The sequence below is a fragment of the Gorilla gorilla genome, chromosome 11, assembly GCF_029281585.2.
Source record: "Gorilla gorilla gorilla isolate KB3781 chromosome 11, NHGRI_mGorGor1-v2.1_pri, whole genome shotgun sequence".
In the NCBI taxonomy this organism is placed as follows: Eukaryota; Metazoa; Chordata; class Mammalia; order Primates; family Hominidae; genus Gorilla; species Gorilla gorilla.
In genome coordinates this window covers 135,470,662-135,486,917 of record NC_073235.2, presented here as the reverse complement: position 1 = coordinate 135,486,917, position 16,256 = coordinate 135,470,662, and the positions used below count along the sequence as shown (strand labels likewise).

Genomic DNA, 16,256 nt, shown 5'->3' with positions numbered 1-16,256 from the left:
CAGATCACCTGAGGTCAGGAGTTCAAGACCAGCCTGGCCAACATGACAAAACCCCGTTTCTACTACAAGTACTAAAAATTAGCCTGGCCTGGTAGTGTGCGCCTGTAGTCCCAGCTACTCAGGAGGCTAAGGCAGGAGAATCGCTTGAACCCGGGAGGTGGAGGTTGCAGTGAGCCGAGATTGTGCCACTGCACTCCAGCCTGGGCAACACAGCAAGACTCCGTCTCCAAAAATAATAATAATAAAATAAACATAAATAAATAATAAATATTAAAGTCATTCATGGGCAGTTTAGAAGATGACATCTAAGTTCCCTTCACGTCTAAAAATTCCAACAATTCATAGCAACGAAGACTAAAATGAGTGAGAGACAGTTACATGGCCCTTCTCAGCATTCAAAATCAAAGGCTTCCTCCTTCTGTAACGTCAGCACCATGACAAAGTTGACTAACCAAATACTGTATTTCAGTTGACTTATTTTTAAAATCTTAACAGATTTACAAACAACATTATTTTAAAGTAAACCTTATTGAATTATTTACAAACTCATGCCTGAACCAAATATTCTTAATCTACAGTCAATGAATGAGCTCAGGGCTGTGAATCCTTGCACTGGACATGTACTTTGTGCTGGCATGCCTTCTTCTTCTTTCAGGGAAAAGGGTCTACAGCTTTCGTCAGAATTTTAAAGGTGTCTGTGACCCTCAAAAGGCAAAGAAACACAAATTTTAAATGTATGTTTTTCCATTCAATATAGCAAATATGACTATGAGGAAAACGATATATTCTATGTCCTTACGTTAAAAGCAAATTATGTAAAGGTGCTAAAATACATACATACTACATATACAATTTCCCCAGTGGCAATAAATACTTGGTTGTTTCAATCTTAGTTTATTAAGTCCAAATAGGATTCATCTAAAAATTAAATTAAATTAAAATGCAGTGTTAGTTTTTGCCTGGTCTAACTGAGTGGACTTCCTAAGGAGAAAGAGCAGTAAAAGGGCACCTGTGTGCATGTTTGACCCACGGCCAAAAATAGTGTTTATGGAAAACTTCAGATGGAGCAAAGAGGCACTCAGCCAACAAAATCTACAGCTGTGAGACTTGGAGCTTACAAGTGCCCAATCTCCACAAGCAAAAGTGGAATTATGGGACAGACTTTGAAGCTTGTTTACGTGCAAATTTTTTAAGGAGTGACTTTGTATTACTCTATTCAGATATATATTATCTGATCAACACCAAAAAAAATTCTAACACCAAAGAAAATGGTGAAAGGGCATCCCACTCAAGTGTTGATATTTACCACCCCTCTCCCCTACAATTACTTACAAACAAAACTCAGGGTGGCTAGGACAGAGCAGTTTAAATTCTATACCCAGAGAGTTACAACTTTCTCCCTGAGGAATAAATAACCTGCTCAGCTGGTTAACAAGAGTCCTGAAAAAACAGAGAAGCTGCAGTGTATCAGAATCTCTGAAAAAGGTCCTCAGGCCATCTGAATATGTACCACAACCCTACAGCCCTCATGCTCAGCTATCTGCTGGTACATACCCAGAGGCTGCCTGAAATCTGTGGGAAGGCAATTAGTAGTTGGCTTGGACATGTGGAAATGGAAAGAGACTAGGCATCTTCAAAAGAAAGCTAAGTACACTATGTAAGCAAGAACATGGAGACCAGAGCTAACGTTTTAAAGCTGTGAGATTACCTACTTACATAGGCCAGAAATCGCACTCCAACTGAAGATTTTACTGTTCTCAAGAAAAATGTGATACATTTATAGATATATAGTGAATTATTTCAGTCAGAAAGAAAATCAAATGCCTTTAGGGACAGAGGACTAGATTTAATACAGAAAAATTTACCAGGTCTTGGTACCTTGCTTAATTTAATCATTATAATTTTGGAGACACAATCCATCAATCTATGAACAGGTATTTACCATTTATGTTCATTCACAGAAGAAATGTTTTAGAGCCATCTCCAATTACCTTACTGTGAAACAGCTACAACAGAAATAACAAATTGTCTAGATGGGAAGGACCATGAGTTTCTGGGTGAAGGTGGCATATCATCTGTGCCAATATCCGTGTCATCTCAGTGAAGGAGCCCCAGGAAACACCACCCCAAAATATACTGCTTTGGTATGCTCATTACTGCAAACTGAGAGAACTTAGGGAACAGCAAGCACAGGGAGGGGCCTTCTCTGATGCCCCCTTATCTCAAAAAATTCCTTTGTCCCCTCCCTAGAATTTCATCAATCAGGGAAGATTAACCTTATCACATAAGAGATTAAAAGGTCTAGTAGCGTTCTTCCTCAAGTTAATTTTCAATACCTGAAAGACTTTATCTCAATAACTAGACAACTTTTGTTCATCATACATTTCCTCCCCTCATTTTCCCATAGCTTGTCAATACCTTCCCCCAGGACCTCCGCATCCCTATTCCAATGCTATAAGAACTTCAATCATCTGGTCCTTCCTCAAGTCTCATGTTTTGTGGGACTCTTGTGCATAAGGATGTAAACTGTTTTTCTTCTGTTAAGTCTACCTACTGTTGCTTTATATTATAGACTCAATTATCAAACCTTCAAAAGGAAGAGAGAAGGTCTTCTCTCTCCCCTACACCAGCTAACCTGGTAACTTCAACCAGAAATGACTTTAAATGCTCAGGCTATTGTAATGGGAGAGCTATGCTCCTAAGTGGGCACTTCAGAGCTGGTCTACAATATTCACAGCAGTAGGAATCACTGTTTATAGACCATAGCAAGGCTTTCAAATTGTAGAGATCCAGAAATTAGCTTCACTTAAGACATTTCTTTCTTAATTGAAGATCATTTTGCCAAATCATTTCTGTCTCAATATATTGAAACCAAGTATACTATGGAAAAAGACTTTTAAGTTTAATAAAATCGTTAACTGTCTTGCCTACTATAATATGTATTCTCAGGCCAGGTGAAGTGGCTCATGCCTGTAATCCCAGGAATTTGGGAGGCTGAATTGAGAGGACAGCTTGAGCCTAGGAGTTCAAGACCAGCCTAGACAACACAGCAAGACCCTGCCTCTACAAAAAATAAAAAATTAGCCAGATGTGGTGGCATTACTGCAGGGGGTGGGGGATGAGGTGGGAGGATCACTTGAGCCTGGGAGGTCGAGGCTGCAGCGAGCTGTGATCACACCACTGCACCCCAGCCTGGGTGACACAGCAAGACTCTATGTCTAAAAAAAATGAAAATAAAAAATATATAATGTATATTCAAAACACATGACAGATACACTCAAGTGCTTCTGCTTTCTAGAAGCAGTATTATACTATACTTGTTCTAGTATTTTGTTGTTGTGTTGTTCTGTTTTTCTGCAATTTGTTAGCTGGGAATTGATAAACATTGTAATTCCTACCAGTACATGCAGGGAATGAGCATCACATCACAAATCCTTCTTTATACTTTACCTTCCCTAGTTCTGAAAGTCAGTGTTTCTAATGCTGTGTCTGAACTTGTGTTGAAGTATTTGGTACTAATAAAACAAAGAAGGAATTAATATATTTTTTAAATTGTGGGGCGGGGGGGGGGGGACGGAGAGGATTCTACAAAGGCGGATTTCACTTTCTAAGTAGCATTATATTGGTCTACATTAATAATTTTCCCAGCAGGCCTTCCAAGATTTTACTTTGAACAATCACAGTCTTTGTTTCTCAGATCCTCTTACATGTGACATTTGGTCAAAGTTTTAAAATCAGCAGCTAATGGAGGAGGAGAAAAGTACTGTTCACTAAGGCACTGCACAAAGCCATACCACAGCACGTTTCAGGGTTCCAACAAGCTGGATCACATTTTCCAGCTAAACACTATTTCAATGTTGTGTTACATTTTCTGTACACTGTACACTATGTTTTATTAACACTATACTTCATCACACTGATCAGGAAAACATCTTCTAAACATCATTAAAATAAGCCTTAAGAAAATTCTTCGGTTCTTTCCCACAGGTGTGCATTTTTAAAAGTATCAGGTACAGAACAATTAATTTTATTCCTATTCAAGGTCTTTGTATACAGCCTTTAAAAAAAAAAAGTTTGTTTCCCAGCCAAAAAAGTAAAAGATTTCACGTAATTAAATTATCTATATTACTAGTTCTGGAACTAATGATAGCCATTCTGATGAGACATGAGAAGAAAAGTAAGAAAACCAATGCATTAATTTATGCCTATAAGTCCTTATCCAAATAAATCTTCCCCAAAGACATGGTGGAAAAAAAAAAAGATTAGTAAAGGAAATATCTCACACTTCAACATGCTATATAAGGAAAGACGGCTGAAAAGAAATCTTGCAGGGAATTTTATCCCTTTGAACTTTCAAATAAACTCTTAAGTAAGATTATGCAAACTTACTAAAGACCGGTCCTGATTAGAGGGAAAAAATGCACCCCTTCTCCAAGTCAGTTCTGGAGGCTTTCTCCAGAGTTGTTAAGGTTTGTGTTGGGTGAAGAAAGACCTCCTAACAAACCAGCATTCTTTTCCACATGATCAGAGCTAATTGGCCCCCCTGCAGGCTAAGTGACCAATCACATCAACCTCAGCTGAAACCAGCCCCCACAACATTATAAACAGAGGAATGTAAGCTGTAAAACCACTCCAAGAAGAGAACCTACAAACTAGACTTGTAGATTAAAATTATCTGATCAAAAAGGCAGACTCTGTAAATTTCCTTAAGACCTACCTTGGCATAAAGGCTGACCCAGCAAAAGAACTGGTGAGTACATGCAATAATATCCATTCTTCTTTCCTTATGGGAAACAGGGAAAGAAACTGACTGGCAAATAGGAACAGAGCTAGATTACTTCCAACAGATTTTTAAAACAAAGACATTATCTATAGTGTAGTATACTAAGGTTTCTATATTCTTTTCCCTTAAATTTTAAAAATGCAATAACAGCCATATTGAATGTATTACTGGAAATTTTCTTTACTGTTTTATGAAATGTATACTAATTTTCTATTACAATATATCAGTAGAGGATAAAGGCCTTAGAAAAAAAAATTCAGTGGCTTGAGGGAAAAAAAAGTCTTTTTCTTTTGGAAGGAATTTCAAAAACCCAAAATGAGCATAAAAAAACAAATGCCAAAAGAATAAGCCACTTTGTTTTTATTTCTGTAATCTACGAAGAAAGTGATGAGTATCCTAATCGTAAACTTTTAAGCATGGAATTATTGCGGAAATTAATAGATACTTCTGCAACTGAGAAATTAAAATAGAATCTCTGAGCTTATATAACAGGGTTAGAACTCAATAGTGTTTGCCCTAATTATGGAGGGCAGGAGAAATCATTATAAGACTTTCAATATAGTCTTAAAGTATTTACACCAGACATGAACAAATACATAGTAATGCCATCTTCATTTAATGTTTGTTAGTTATAGCCTTTATCTTAACTCCTCAGTATGAACTATACTATTTTATATCATGGCAACAGAAAATACATATTTTTAAGTGCTACAACCCAATGAGTAGAATGAATTCTGATGATCAGTGAAGCTGCCTATCATTTTTTAATAGGTACTATTTTTCCTCCAAATAATTTATAAATGGGCAAATATTTTACAGCCCACACACAGCAATAGAAGCAAACCTTCCCAACCTTCCACCCCACTTTCTATTGGGATCAGCTGATGAGACTTAAATATCAGGTAACAATAATATAATTTTTTAAACCATACAAGCAGACATCAAACTATACAGAAATAAAAGAAATCATACAGGAAACTTGTATCCTTTGTAGGAAGTGGAAATATGTTTGTTTACATAAGTCTGTAGAGCTTTAAGAAATCTTATTATCATAATTCCCTCTTTTTTCACTTTCTTTGTTTTAATCTAAGGATGCCAGGCCAAGGGGATTGAGTGGTTTGCCCAAAATGACACAGCTATGTAACCAACAGTGCTAGAGCCTGAAGGGCATATCCCCTTATCCTGCGTTCTCTACACTAAACCACACTGACTATAAGAGTCCACAGAATAGTTATTCAGGGTAATTGGTTAAGTGGGAATCAGAAATCAATCTTCCTTCTCTATATTACTCCACTTGCCAACACAATCCAAACCAAATCCAGCAGTCTTAGGTTAAAAAAAAAATGCTGCTTAACTGTTCTGATTATTAGCCTTTTGACTTCCCTGTTCACAGGTTTTTCCATGTATTTAGTTGCAAGAGAAAAAAAATACAATTGTAAAGAGCCTAGAGTAAGAGTGCTACAAAAGTTGTAGGTAAGAAGTAACAACTGTCCTGAAAAAGCCCAAATGAGAATGATGAATTTTGTTAGCTACAGTCTATACAGAAAGGCTCTAGGTAAGGAATTTTAGAACTTTCATAAAGTAGGTTGAAAATACAAAAGAATCATGGAGTTTTTTCTTTCTCAAGCTTTTGTGAAACACTAAGCACATTCAGTAGGACAGTGGCTCCACATGTGGAGCAAGCACTAGTGTCCAGGAGCATGAGGGGCATTTTCACATAGGCAGGAAGCAACGACAGTGGAGAATGACAAAGTTGTTCACCCACCATTTTGAAGGCAACCAACTATCCTTTCATTGTTATATCCTTCTTCCATGTGTCAAAATCTTTTATTATGTCATCATAATTTTATTTATAATGACAGTATTATACTTCTAAAATTGTCTTCTCATCTGGCAAAACAGAAACTTGGCAATGTTATATCATAATTCTCCTCTCTACATTGCTTTAATTTTACTGATGTGCAAAACACAACTAGACTATCTAATAATTCAGACTGTGATAATCTTCAAGTCTTGAAAGAAGTCTTTCCTAACTGAATATCTGTTTCTAACCTACAAATAATAGGTCTGAACCCAATAAACATTACTGAAGAACAAACATTCTGGAGGGGCTCTTGAACAAAACTACTCAAATGAAACTGTATTATTCACAAAGGCTAAGCAGGGTCAAACGTCTGTTTTGGAGGCAATATGGCACTAACTCTGGACTCAGAATGTATGATATTCATATCCACCACTTACTACCTCATTATACCTCATTTTCTTTCTTTTTTTTTTTTTTCTTTTAGAGACAGGGTCTCGCTATGTTGGCCAGATCGGTCTTGAATTCCCGACCTCAAGCAATCCTCCCAACTCAGCCTCCCAAAGTGCTAGCGTTACAGGCATGAGCCACCATGCCTGGTTCCTCACTTTCATTATCTGTAAAATGGGACTAATAGTGGTACTTATTACTGTGAAACTTAAGACACCTTTTTTTTTTTTTTTAAATAGAGACAAAGTCTCACTACGTTGCCTAGGCTGGTCTCTAACTCCTGGATTCAAGCAATCCTCCTGTCTCGGCCTCCCGAAGTGCTGGGAGCCAGACACATTTTTAATAACAATAAAGCAACTAATACTTTACTGAGAGCTTACTCTGTGCCAGACACTGCCCACTGGCTTCACATCAGTTTGTACATATGAAGTATTTGGTATGATTCCTGGCACATGCTAAACAATATATATATTAGCTAATATTATTAATCATTACTATCTAAAGAATCATGAATAAAGTTAACAATGGTTTAATACAGATACTTGAGACAGTTACAGGGGCAAGAAAGGCATCTACTAAAGGTGCTAGAAATTTGGCTATCAAAGACCTTCCTGAGAATGCAATATCAATCATTTTTGGAAAGACTGTTATTTCACCAAACGCTTCCTGTAGTAAAAAAAAAATTAACTGGCTTTGAAGTTAGCTAGACTTGAATAACCATCCAAATAATCCAAAGCTCCTATTTGCCTTGTGTAAATTTCTTTTATCTGTCTGAGCACCAGTGACTTCATCTGAAAATGGGAACAATGGCTATCTTGTTGAGATACTGAAGAATTAAGAGATAATACAGTATGAAAGCAGTTATCACAGTGCCTATGAAGATTTTGTTGTTGTTTCCAAAGCGTAGAGATCAGGTCTCCTAAAACATTTAAAAATAATCTAAGAAAATAAGGGTCATTAAGTAGCTATGCCAAGAAAAAAGAATACACTAAATGATTATGACAACTTGTTAGGGTAATAAGTTATAAAACATTAAAATAATGCACTAAGATTTTTTAAAGTCTATATCATATGAAACTGAAATCGCCATCTAAGCTAAATAAACTGAACAATCACCCCAGTGTTCCATTAGCTCAAATCTGAAGAAAATACAAAAAAAAGTCTCTAGTATCACCAATAAATGTTAAGTTACCTCAGAGCAAAAGAAAGTTGTATATACCCAGCTGGCCAATATCCAATTCCAACAACACAGAAAGGCAGTCTCCAAAGCCTCAAAGTCCCAAGACATAGGAACTAGGAAACCCAAGCAACAACCTAGCTCCACAAGTCTGTAGTGCCCTTCTCAAGCCCCATTAAAAGGCAGGAAGTGGGTATGCAGCACTCTCAAGGGTATCTACCTCTAAAGGAAGAAGCAAAGAGGACAGTCAAATATAAACTCATAGTCCTGGATTGTAGCAAACAAGAGAGGCTCACTCGAGGGAAGCAAAGCTGCATTTCCTGTTCTGTTCCTAGTAACTGCTATACTAAAGTCTTAAGACACCTTTGTCATACGCAAGGATGATTACAAGGAAGGCACACATTAGATTTCCACTCACTACCTTGAGAAAAGGATAACCGCTGGTGAAAACTGTTTGCAGCAGAAAACTAATTATACTAATGTTATCTTTTTAAAATTCTTATTTAACTCCTTAATGATTATTTTAGTTCATTAAACTGTTGAACCTTTTTCTTCTGGTTTACTTACTTTTAAAGCTAATGCTATCTAGAAATGTCTTCCTGGAACTTCTTATTTTGCCAAGAAACAATTCTCCTTCTACCCTACAATCTAATCAGAGCCTAGAATATGCAAAGAGACAGCAATCCATCATCCAGGACAGAAAGAATCCACGAACATGGTTGCAAAGTGACAAAAACAAATAAAGCCTAATCATAAAACTCTAAATAAGGCCAGGTATGGTGGCTCACCCCTGTAATCCCAGCGCTTTGGAAGGCTGAAGTGGGAGGATGGCTTGAGAACAGGAGTCCGAGACCAGCCTAGGCAATATATTGAGCCCAGTACCAACAAAAATTAAAATTCTAAAAATTAGCTGAGGTTACAGTGAGCTATGATTGTGCCACTGCACTCCAGCCTAGGAGACAGAGCAAGACCCTGTCTCTAAAAATACAAATCAACAAATCAAACTCTGAATAGGCTAATTATAAAGCATACATCAGAACTACAGACCTCTAAAAGCTTACCACAAATGTAAGCCTTGTCCTATACTAAATCTGGCTTCAAAGGATTTGCAGACAGTTTAATAATAAGCTTCCAAATGACTTCTAATTATTTACACAGAAGAACACTTACATATTTAAACATACCCCTTTTAATTATGAATAATGCATAATTATAAATTAACTATGAAATGCTAGTCTTTACACATAATATTTGGTCAAATCAATAAATGCTTGACACCCGGACTTGTGCAAGGAAGACACAGGGGTATACAATCTCTACCCACAGGAATTCTAAAATATACTTAGAAAATGTTTAAGTGTTAAACAATGTTTTAACTGTCATTCAAAGAAACAATAGAAGAGATATTTTAAGGTAACACACAATTAGCTCCCAAATGAATGACTTAGTAAATGCCATCTAACGTGAAGAGAAAAGCGAGAGAGTTGGCAAAGTTGTGGTTAGAGAAGCATTCCCAAGAAAGCAGAAAGTCCATGAGCTCTCCAAATTCACAAACATTAACTGTAAAACAGTTAAGAGCTTACTAATTTACTCTTGATTTTAGAGAAATACAGCCTGAGATGGACAGCAGTAATTGCAAAGTTATTGCTCCTCTCCTAAGTCAAAGATACCGGAGGATGGTCACCAAGGATGGCCACAGCACACTTCAAATGGATGGCGCTCAAAGAGGTCTTGCATATCTTCGAGATGCTTGGGGAATCCTAATGGACATGCGCTGGCGTTGGATGATGTTGGTCTTTTCTGCTTCTTTTGTTGTCCACTGGCTTGTCTTTGCAGTGCTCTGGTACGTTCTGGCTGAGATGAATGGTGATCTGGAACTAGATCATGATGCCCCACCTGAAAACCACACTATCTGTGTCAAGTATATCACCAGTTTCACAGCTGCATTCTCCTTCTCCCTGGAGACACAACTCACAATTGGTTACGGTACCATGTTCCCCAGTGGTGACTGTCCAAGTGCAATCGCCTTACTTGCCATACAAATGCTCCTAGGCCTCATGCTAGAGGCTTTTATCACAGGTAATTTTGTCTTTGTTCTTAAAAAACAAAAACAAAAACAAAACAAACAAAACTACAGGTGTTTGGAAAGGGTATAGTCAATTATAAGTAATGCTGTTACCGAATAATTTATCTATATTAATAGCAGGTAATGTCTAAGATAGAAAAGAAACAGTTTAGAGCCAAAAAAAATAGGAGAAATGCATAAGGAACCTGTCTCAATGCCAAAATTTTACTTACTGGAACTACTTAAAAAAAGAGGATCAGTATGATACTAAATTGCAGAAATATCCCATATCAAAAAAAAATTAACAAAAGGTTTAAAAGGAGGTTTTCACTGAAGCTAATCATTTTGTCAAATACATAAATAAATACATTTAATACCTATTTTGACAGTCATTTTACCTAACAAAGGAATTTGGTTTTTTTTCTTCACTGGGCTAGAATTCCCTCCTATGAGTTCATCTTTTCAACATTTACTTTACGCCAGTGAGCCCAAAACACCACAGTCAGCATTATATGTTAGAGAACAAGTTATGTATACACACTCTTAGCAAAATGCACTGGAAATATGTCCACAAAGATTATGAAATTTTGCTCATGAACACAGAAAACTCTTTCCTTTAAAGGAGGACTAGTGCCCTTTTTATGTGACATACATAATTTCAAAAGAAAACTTGGCTTTAATATACTATTCAATAATAATCTGAGAAGGTAAGCATTGGGCCGTATGAAGAATGATCTGGAATGAAATCCCAATGTGCTACCAACCAGCTCTATAACCTGCAAATCACAAACTTCTACAACAAGAGTTCCTATACTGGGTCAGTCCTTTGCATACAATTAAGGGGGTCTATAAACTTATATGGGAAAAACTTGTATCTCTTGGCACTAACCACTAATTGAAATTTGGCATCTCCTACAGGCAACAAAAAACAATATCACCAGCAGTATTAGTAGCTTTGATTCAAACAGAAATCATAAATATTTTGTCATATCAAACCAGAATACTTGAAAATCACAGTACTAAACCCACCACTAGACTGTTATTTAATGTATCAGTAAGGCACATATAGTACTATAATAACATTTCTTAAATGTTCAACTGAATTTCAATAATTTGGTTTCTTTTATATTTTACTTTTAAGCACTTAAAACATAATTCTGGTAAGTACTTACTTCTTAGACCTTACCAACAGCCCGCCAACAAAATCTGTGGCACAAAACTGATTAAGAAACTCTTATATATAGCTTAGGGCACAAGGAAGATATACCTGAAAGGTGCACTGAAATTACCTGATAGTCAGTCCTCCCCTGCCCCACAAAAGGTTTCTGAGTTTCAAAGTTTAAAAATACGTTTCAAAGTTTAAAAATTCTTCAAAATATCACTTTTTTTTTTTTTTTTTTGAGATGGAGTCTTGCTCTGTTGCCCAGGCTGGAGTGCAGTGCTACAAACTTGGCTCACTGCAATCTCCTGCCTCAGCCTCCTGAGTAGCTGGGATTACAGGCATGTGCCACCAGACCCAGCTAATTTTTGTATTTTTAGTAGAGACGGGGTTTCATGATGTTGGCCAGGCTGGTCTCGAACTCCTGACCTCAAGTGACCCGCCCGCCTCGGGCTCCCAAAGTGCTGGGATTACAGGCGTGAGACACCATGCCTGGCCAAAATATCACTCATTCTATTGGTCCCCTCCCCATCCCAAATCATTCTACTCTGAACCTAGTCTCTACTTCAACGTAATCTGGCTGTAGCCAAGTTGCATTTATTTTCTATTACTTTTTTTTAAGCACAGGCAGGAATATAGGAAATGACCAATTCTTTGACTTTGTAAGAAACTAGAGGATGAAGTTTTACATTTCTCTGTAACAAAATCATTTTGCTTATTCATTCTGAAATCATGGTTTTTAAACAGAAATGTACTTTGAAAAATGCTTCAGGCAAATAAGACTGACCAAATTAACAATGAGTTCAATTCCTGACTCACTGAAAGGCATGGCACCAAGAAATGTGTAAATATTTGATATACACTTCTCATTCAGAAAAAGTATTGATATTTAAAGTCTTCATTCTAAAAAAAAAATCAATAATTTCTTATTTAGGTGCTTTTGTGGCGAAGATTGCCCGGCCAAAAAATCGAGCTTTTTCAATTCGCTTTACTGACATAGCAGTAGTAGCTCACATGGATGGCAAACCTAATCTTATCTTCCAAGTGGCCAACACCCGACCTAGCCCTCTAACCAGTGTCCGGGTCTCAGCTGTACTCTATCAGGAAAGAGAAAATGGCAAACTCTACCAGACCAGTGTGGATTTCCACCTTGATGGCATCAGTTCTGACGAATGTCCATTCTTTATCTTTCCACTAACGTACCATCACTCCATTACACCATCGAGTCCTCTGGCTACTCTGCTCCAGCATGAAAATCCTTCTCACTTTGAATTAGTTGTATTCCTTTCAGCAATGCAGGAGGGCACTGGAGAAATATGCCAAAGGAGGACATCCTACCTACCGTCTGAAATCATGTTACATCACTGTTTTGCATCTCTGTTGACCCGAGGTTCCAAAGGTGAATATCAAATCAAGATGGAGAATTTTGACAAGACTGTCCCTGAATTTCCAACTCCTCTGGTTTCTAAAAGCCCAAACAGGACTGACCTGGATATCCACATCAATGGACAAAGCATTGACAATTTTCAGATCTCTGAAACAGGACTGACAGAATAAGACTTATCCATTTTTTAATGTATTAAATACACCCAGCCAGTTATACAGCTACTTTTTCTTTACTGTATCTCATGTTTTCTTTTTTCAATGCTAATTATAGCTCTCTACATCACGGTATTCATGCCTATGCCTACATAAGAATGGCTGAGCTAACAATACATATGTTCTGGAAACATAACACTCTACAAAGTTTGTTACCTGCTGAAATCAATGTAACTCAACTTGACAGACACTTATACAGAAATGTTGCTGGTGAATTTATAAGAATGTGCTATGATACTAGTAATGAAGGCAAAATGGACAGTGAAGTTTAACACAACTGAACTCTAAGAAAATCAACGATTAATCTCTCATTTTCATCTGCAAATTGAAGCAACAGTTTAGTTTCAAACCTAGCTCCCTGGGTGGAATGACGACTTCACTATACTTAGTCAATATCCTTTAAGAGCTGGGATTTTTTTCAAGACAACAAAGATCATTCATTTGGTTCTTTATACTATGAAACTTGAGTAAGTATTACCTCCTTAATTTTTAACAACTAAGAACAAAAATTAATGAGAAAAACAACAAAGTACAGATTTATACATAAACCTAAAAGCATTTGAACATGACACCCGAACACATACATATATGTTCACTTATTTGTGGCAGAAGGTGATCAGATAAGCTCCAGCCCAAATGGAACCTGCAGGGTGGTACTTTGCATTGCAAGGAGATGCAAAATTTTATTTTAAAACTGTCCTCCATAATAATCAAACAGTGATTCATCTAAATGACTTCTAGCAACCTAAGTAAAAACATTCCCCTCCTATGTATGATTCATTTGATCATATAAAACATCATGATGGCTCTAATTCATAAATACAAAAATATATTTAAGTCTTTATAGATATAAAGCTTTACTTAGATATAACTTGAGTGAGTAGGGAAAAAAATCTACAGTAGATAAAGCAAAAGATAATTAGGCAACAAAGCATTTTCAAACCCAAATTCCTGTTTCCAACTTCAAATAGTTTTTTCTATAAACACAAAATCAGTGTTTATTCACCAGTAGGAGGTTGGACTAGATGAACTCTATTATTTCTTTCTAAATCTAATACTCTATAAAAATTATGTTTCCTCTGTTTCATTTTTTATTTTATCTATGCTAAAATGAGCCCTTTCCCTTATGTCCAGTTTAAGATGATCATTTGCATGATTTTCATTTCAATAAAAAAAGAGAAACTGTCCTTAAAACAAAACAAAAACCAAAAAAGTCACCCTATCAGGTTTCAAACAGATTTGTGGCTGTTCTTTTCTGAAATTTCCCTTATTCAGGTTTCTGTGGGAAAAATGAAAGATTAACCTTCCCCACTGGTGATGACCTAGGCAGGAATCATCTCTTGAAATAAATACTAGCTGAGTAAAGGCAAGCAGGTGTGAAGAGCAGGGCTCAGCAGCAAGTCACATTTTTCTACTATTTGACCAAAAGGAAAAGAAAATAAAGAAGAACTCTGGAGTGGTCTAAGACTGATAATAGCAGAAGAATATCAAGAACACAGAAACTTAATTATTGTGAACTTTTGCTGTTTGAAAATCTTAGACATTGATTCTTAAGTAGAAATCAGACCAACAGATTTTCCCAACCCAAGACTACTGTAACACATAAAGACAGCAAGAATTCTTATTTCTATAATAAATTAACAAGATTCACCTAACCTGTGAAAATAAAGTAGTATTGAAGACTTACATGGTATGTTTTTTCCTAAAGGCACTACATCACTTACACAGTTCACCCTCTCGCTGGTTAAGTGAAGCTGCCCAAGGTGACATAAGTGAATGAGTAAAACCTGAGATCTAAGGTTCCATTTAAGTCAGATGAGTTTCGTATTATACTTTCTGTTTATAATAAATTTGGCATTTGAAAACTAAATATGACTTCCCCTACACATGCCAAAAAAAACTATTGGTAAACTACTGTTATTTAATAAACATTTTATAAATCTATAAGAAACGTGATCCAAAACTTTTTTGCAGGAGATAGAAAGTTTCTGGGAGGACTGTTCATTGTTTCTTTCACTTATTTCAAATCACAGTTTCTAGGTTAAGGATTAGGTTTTCTATAGAAAGACCATTATCCTCCGAGGAAAAGGAAGTAACAATGGAAAAAGGGCGGAAATTACTGGGAGGTAGGAATGGCTGCTCTGCCTTTCTGGATGTGCAGCTCACTAACCTGGATCATCTGGGAGCTTGGTCACGAAGTCTTGCATACATGATCAGGAAGACTACTTCGGAACTAACTTTAAACGTTCCTTTGGAAACTGATAAAGATAGCATGACAGTTCCAACAAACTGGAGGCATGTCGTTACCTAAAAATCTCAGGGGCCTAGTTTTATGTATGTACAAGCCCATACTACCAAGTACCAGAAGAGTCTATAACCAAAAATTGCTATGTCTATTAACAAGTACTTCATACCAAAATACACTAATTTGTATTGCACTGGGCTGAGTGAACCGGTATCATATGGATTATTTTTTAATAATCCTTTCATTTCATCCTTACAGAATCATACCATAAGATGGGCACCAGAACTGATCTCCCCCTGTGCACAATCAATTCCTACTGAATAGGAATTCTAATTCTAGTATCAAAGACATTTTTCCACCTTCACATTCTCCTATGGTTGTTCACAGGGGTTATGCAAGCTTCTTACATCTTACAAGACATCTTACATCTAAAGATGTCTGTAATTCTACCCATTTCTCTTTTCATGAGAAGCAAATACATGGTAAGCATCATTCCTAATTTTAAAAAGAATAGATCATCCTCGAATCTTCAGTACTTGAACTGTCTTAATGTGATGTCGTAGGATATCTCACAATATACTCATATTGACCTCATACTGATCAATATATCAGTGTGCCTGAACAAACTAGTTTAGTATTGCTACTCTTGGAGAGTTTAAGATATAATTATGAACAATGTTTTTTAAAGACCTACATTATCATCAACAAAAGTGAATTACTTCCAAAAAGTAAAAGCTCAGAATCTTTAGCAGTTAACCTGAAGTGAGCATCTTTTCAAAAAGCATTCAAAGTGACTATGACATATTAGAATATATGTGGAAATTACCATGATATTTTAGTATACTAGCAGTTATATAATAGTAGATACTAACTAGAAGTTAGTATCCTTAATATTCTGAGATACTTCATGTTAGTTTAGTTTTATGGAACCTGCCTTTTCAAATATATACCAATGGGATGTAAAGAAAAGAACCTTT

The 16,256-nt window shown here is 36.4% G+C and overlaps 2 protein-coding genes across 47 annotated transcripts in view; one reads left to right on the top strand and one right to left on the bottom strand.

Moving 5' to 3' along the window:
* Positions 1–16,256, bottom strand: part of GIGYF2 (GRB10 interacting GYF protein 2) — a 159,843-nt gene that overhangs the window by 76,283 nt on the left and 67,304 nt on the right. For 12 of the 45 annotated variants that reach the window (XM_055379780.2, XM_055379782.2, XM_055379783.2 and 9 more), the window contains one exon: positions 4,718–4,783. The exons of 30 other annotated variants lie outside the window; for them this stretch is intronic. In XM_055379780.2, coding sequence (XP_055235755.1) covers positions 4,718–4,783 — 66 coding nt within the window. Of the gene's footprint in view, positions 1–4,717; positions 4,784–15,204; positions 15,293–16,256 lie in introns of all 45 variants that reach the window. 3 more of the 45 variants (XM_031008462.3, XM_055379813.2, XM_055379812.2) reach the window with 2 other exon arrangements.
* KCNJ13 (potassium inwardly rectifying channel subfamily J member 13) lies at positions 9,815–15,382 on the top strand. 2 transcript variants are annotated; one of them, XM_004033369.5, is made up of 2 exons: positions 9,815–10,290; positions 12,370–15,382. In XM_004033369.5, exons 1-2 carry the CDS (start codon positions 9,831–9,833, stop codon positions 12,990–12,992), a joined length of 1,083 nt encoding a protein of 360 aa, XP_004033417.2. In that variant the 5' UTR covers positions 9,815–9,830; the 3' UTR covers positions 12,993–15,382. The 2 variants fall into 2 exon arrangements, with proteins under 2 accessions (XP_004033417.2, XP_004033418.1); XM_004033370.5 differs by having other exon boundaries at positions 9,831–10,054; positions 12,370–12,513.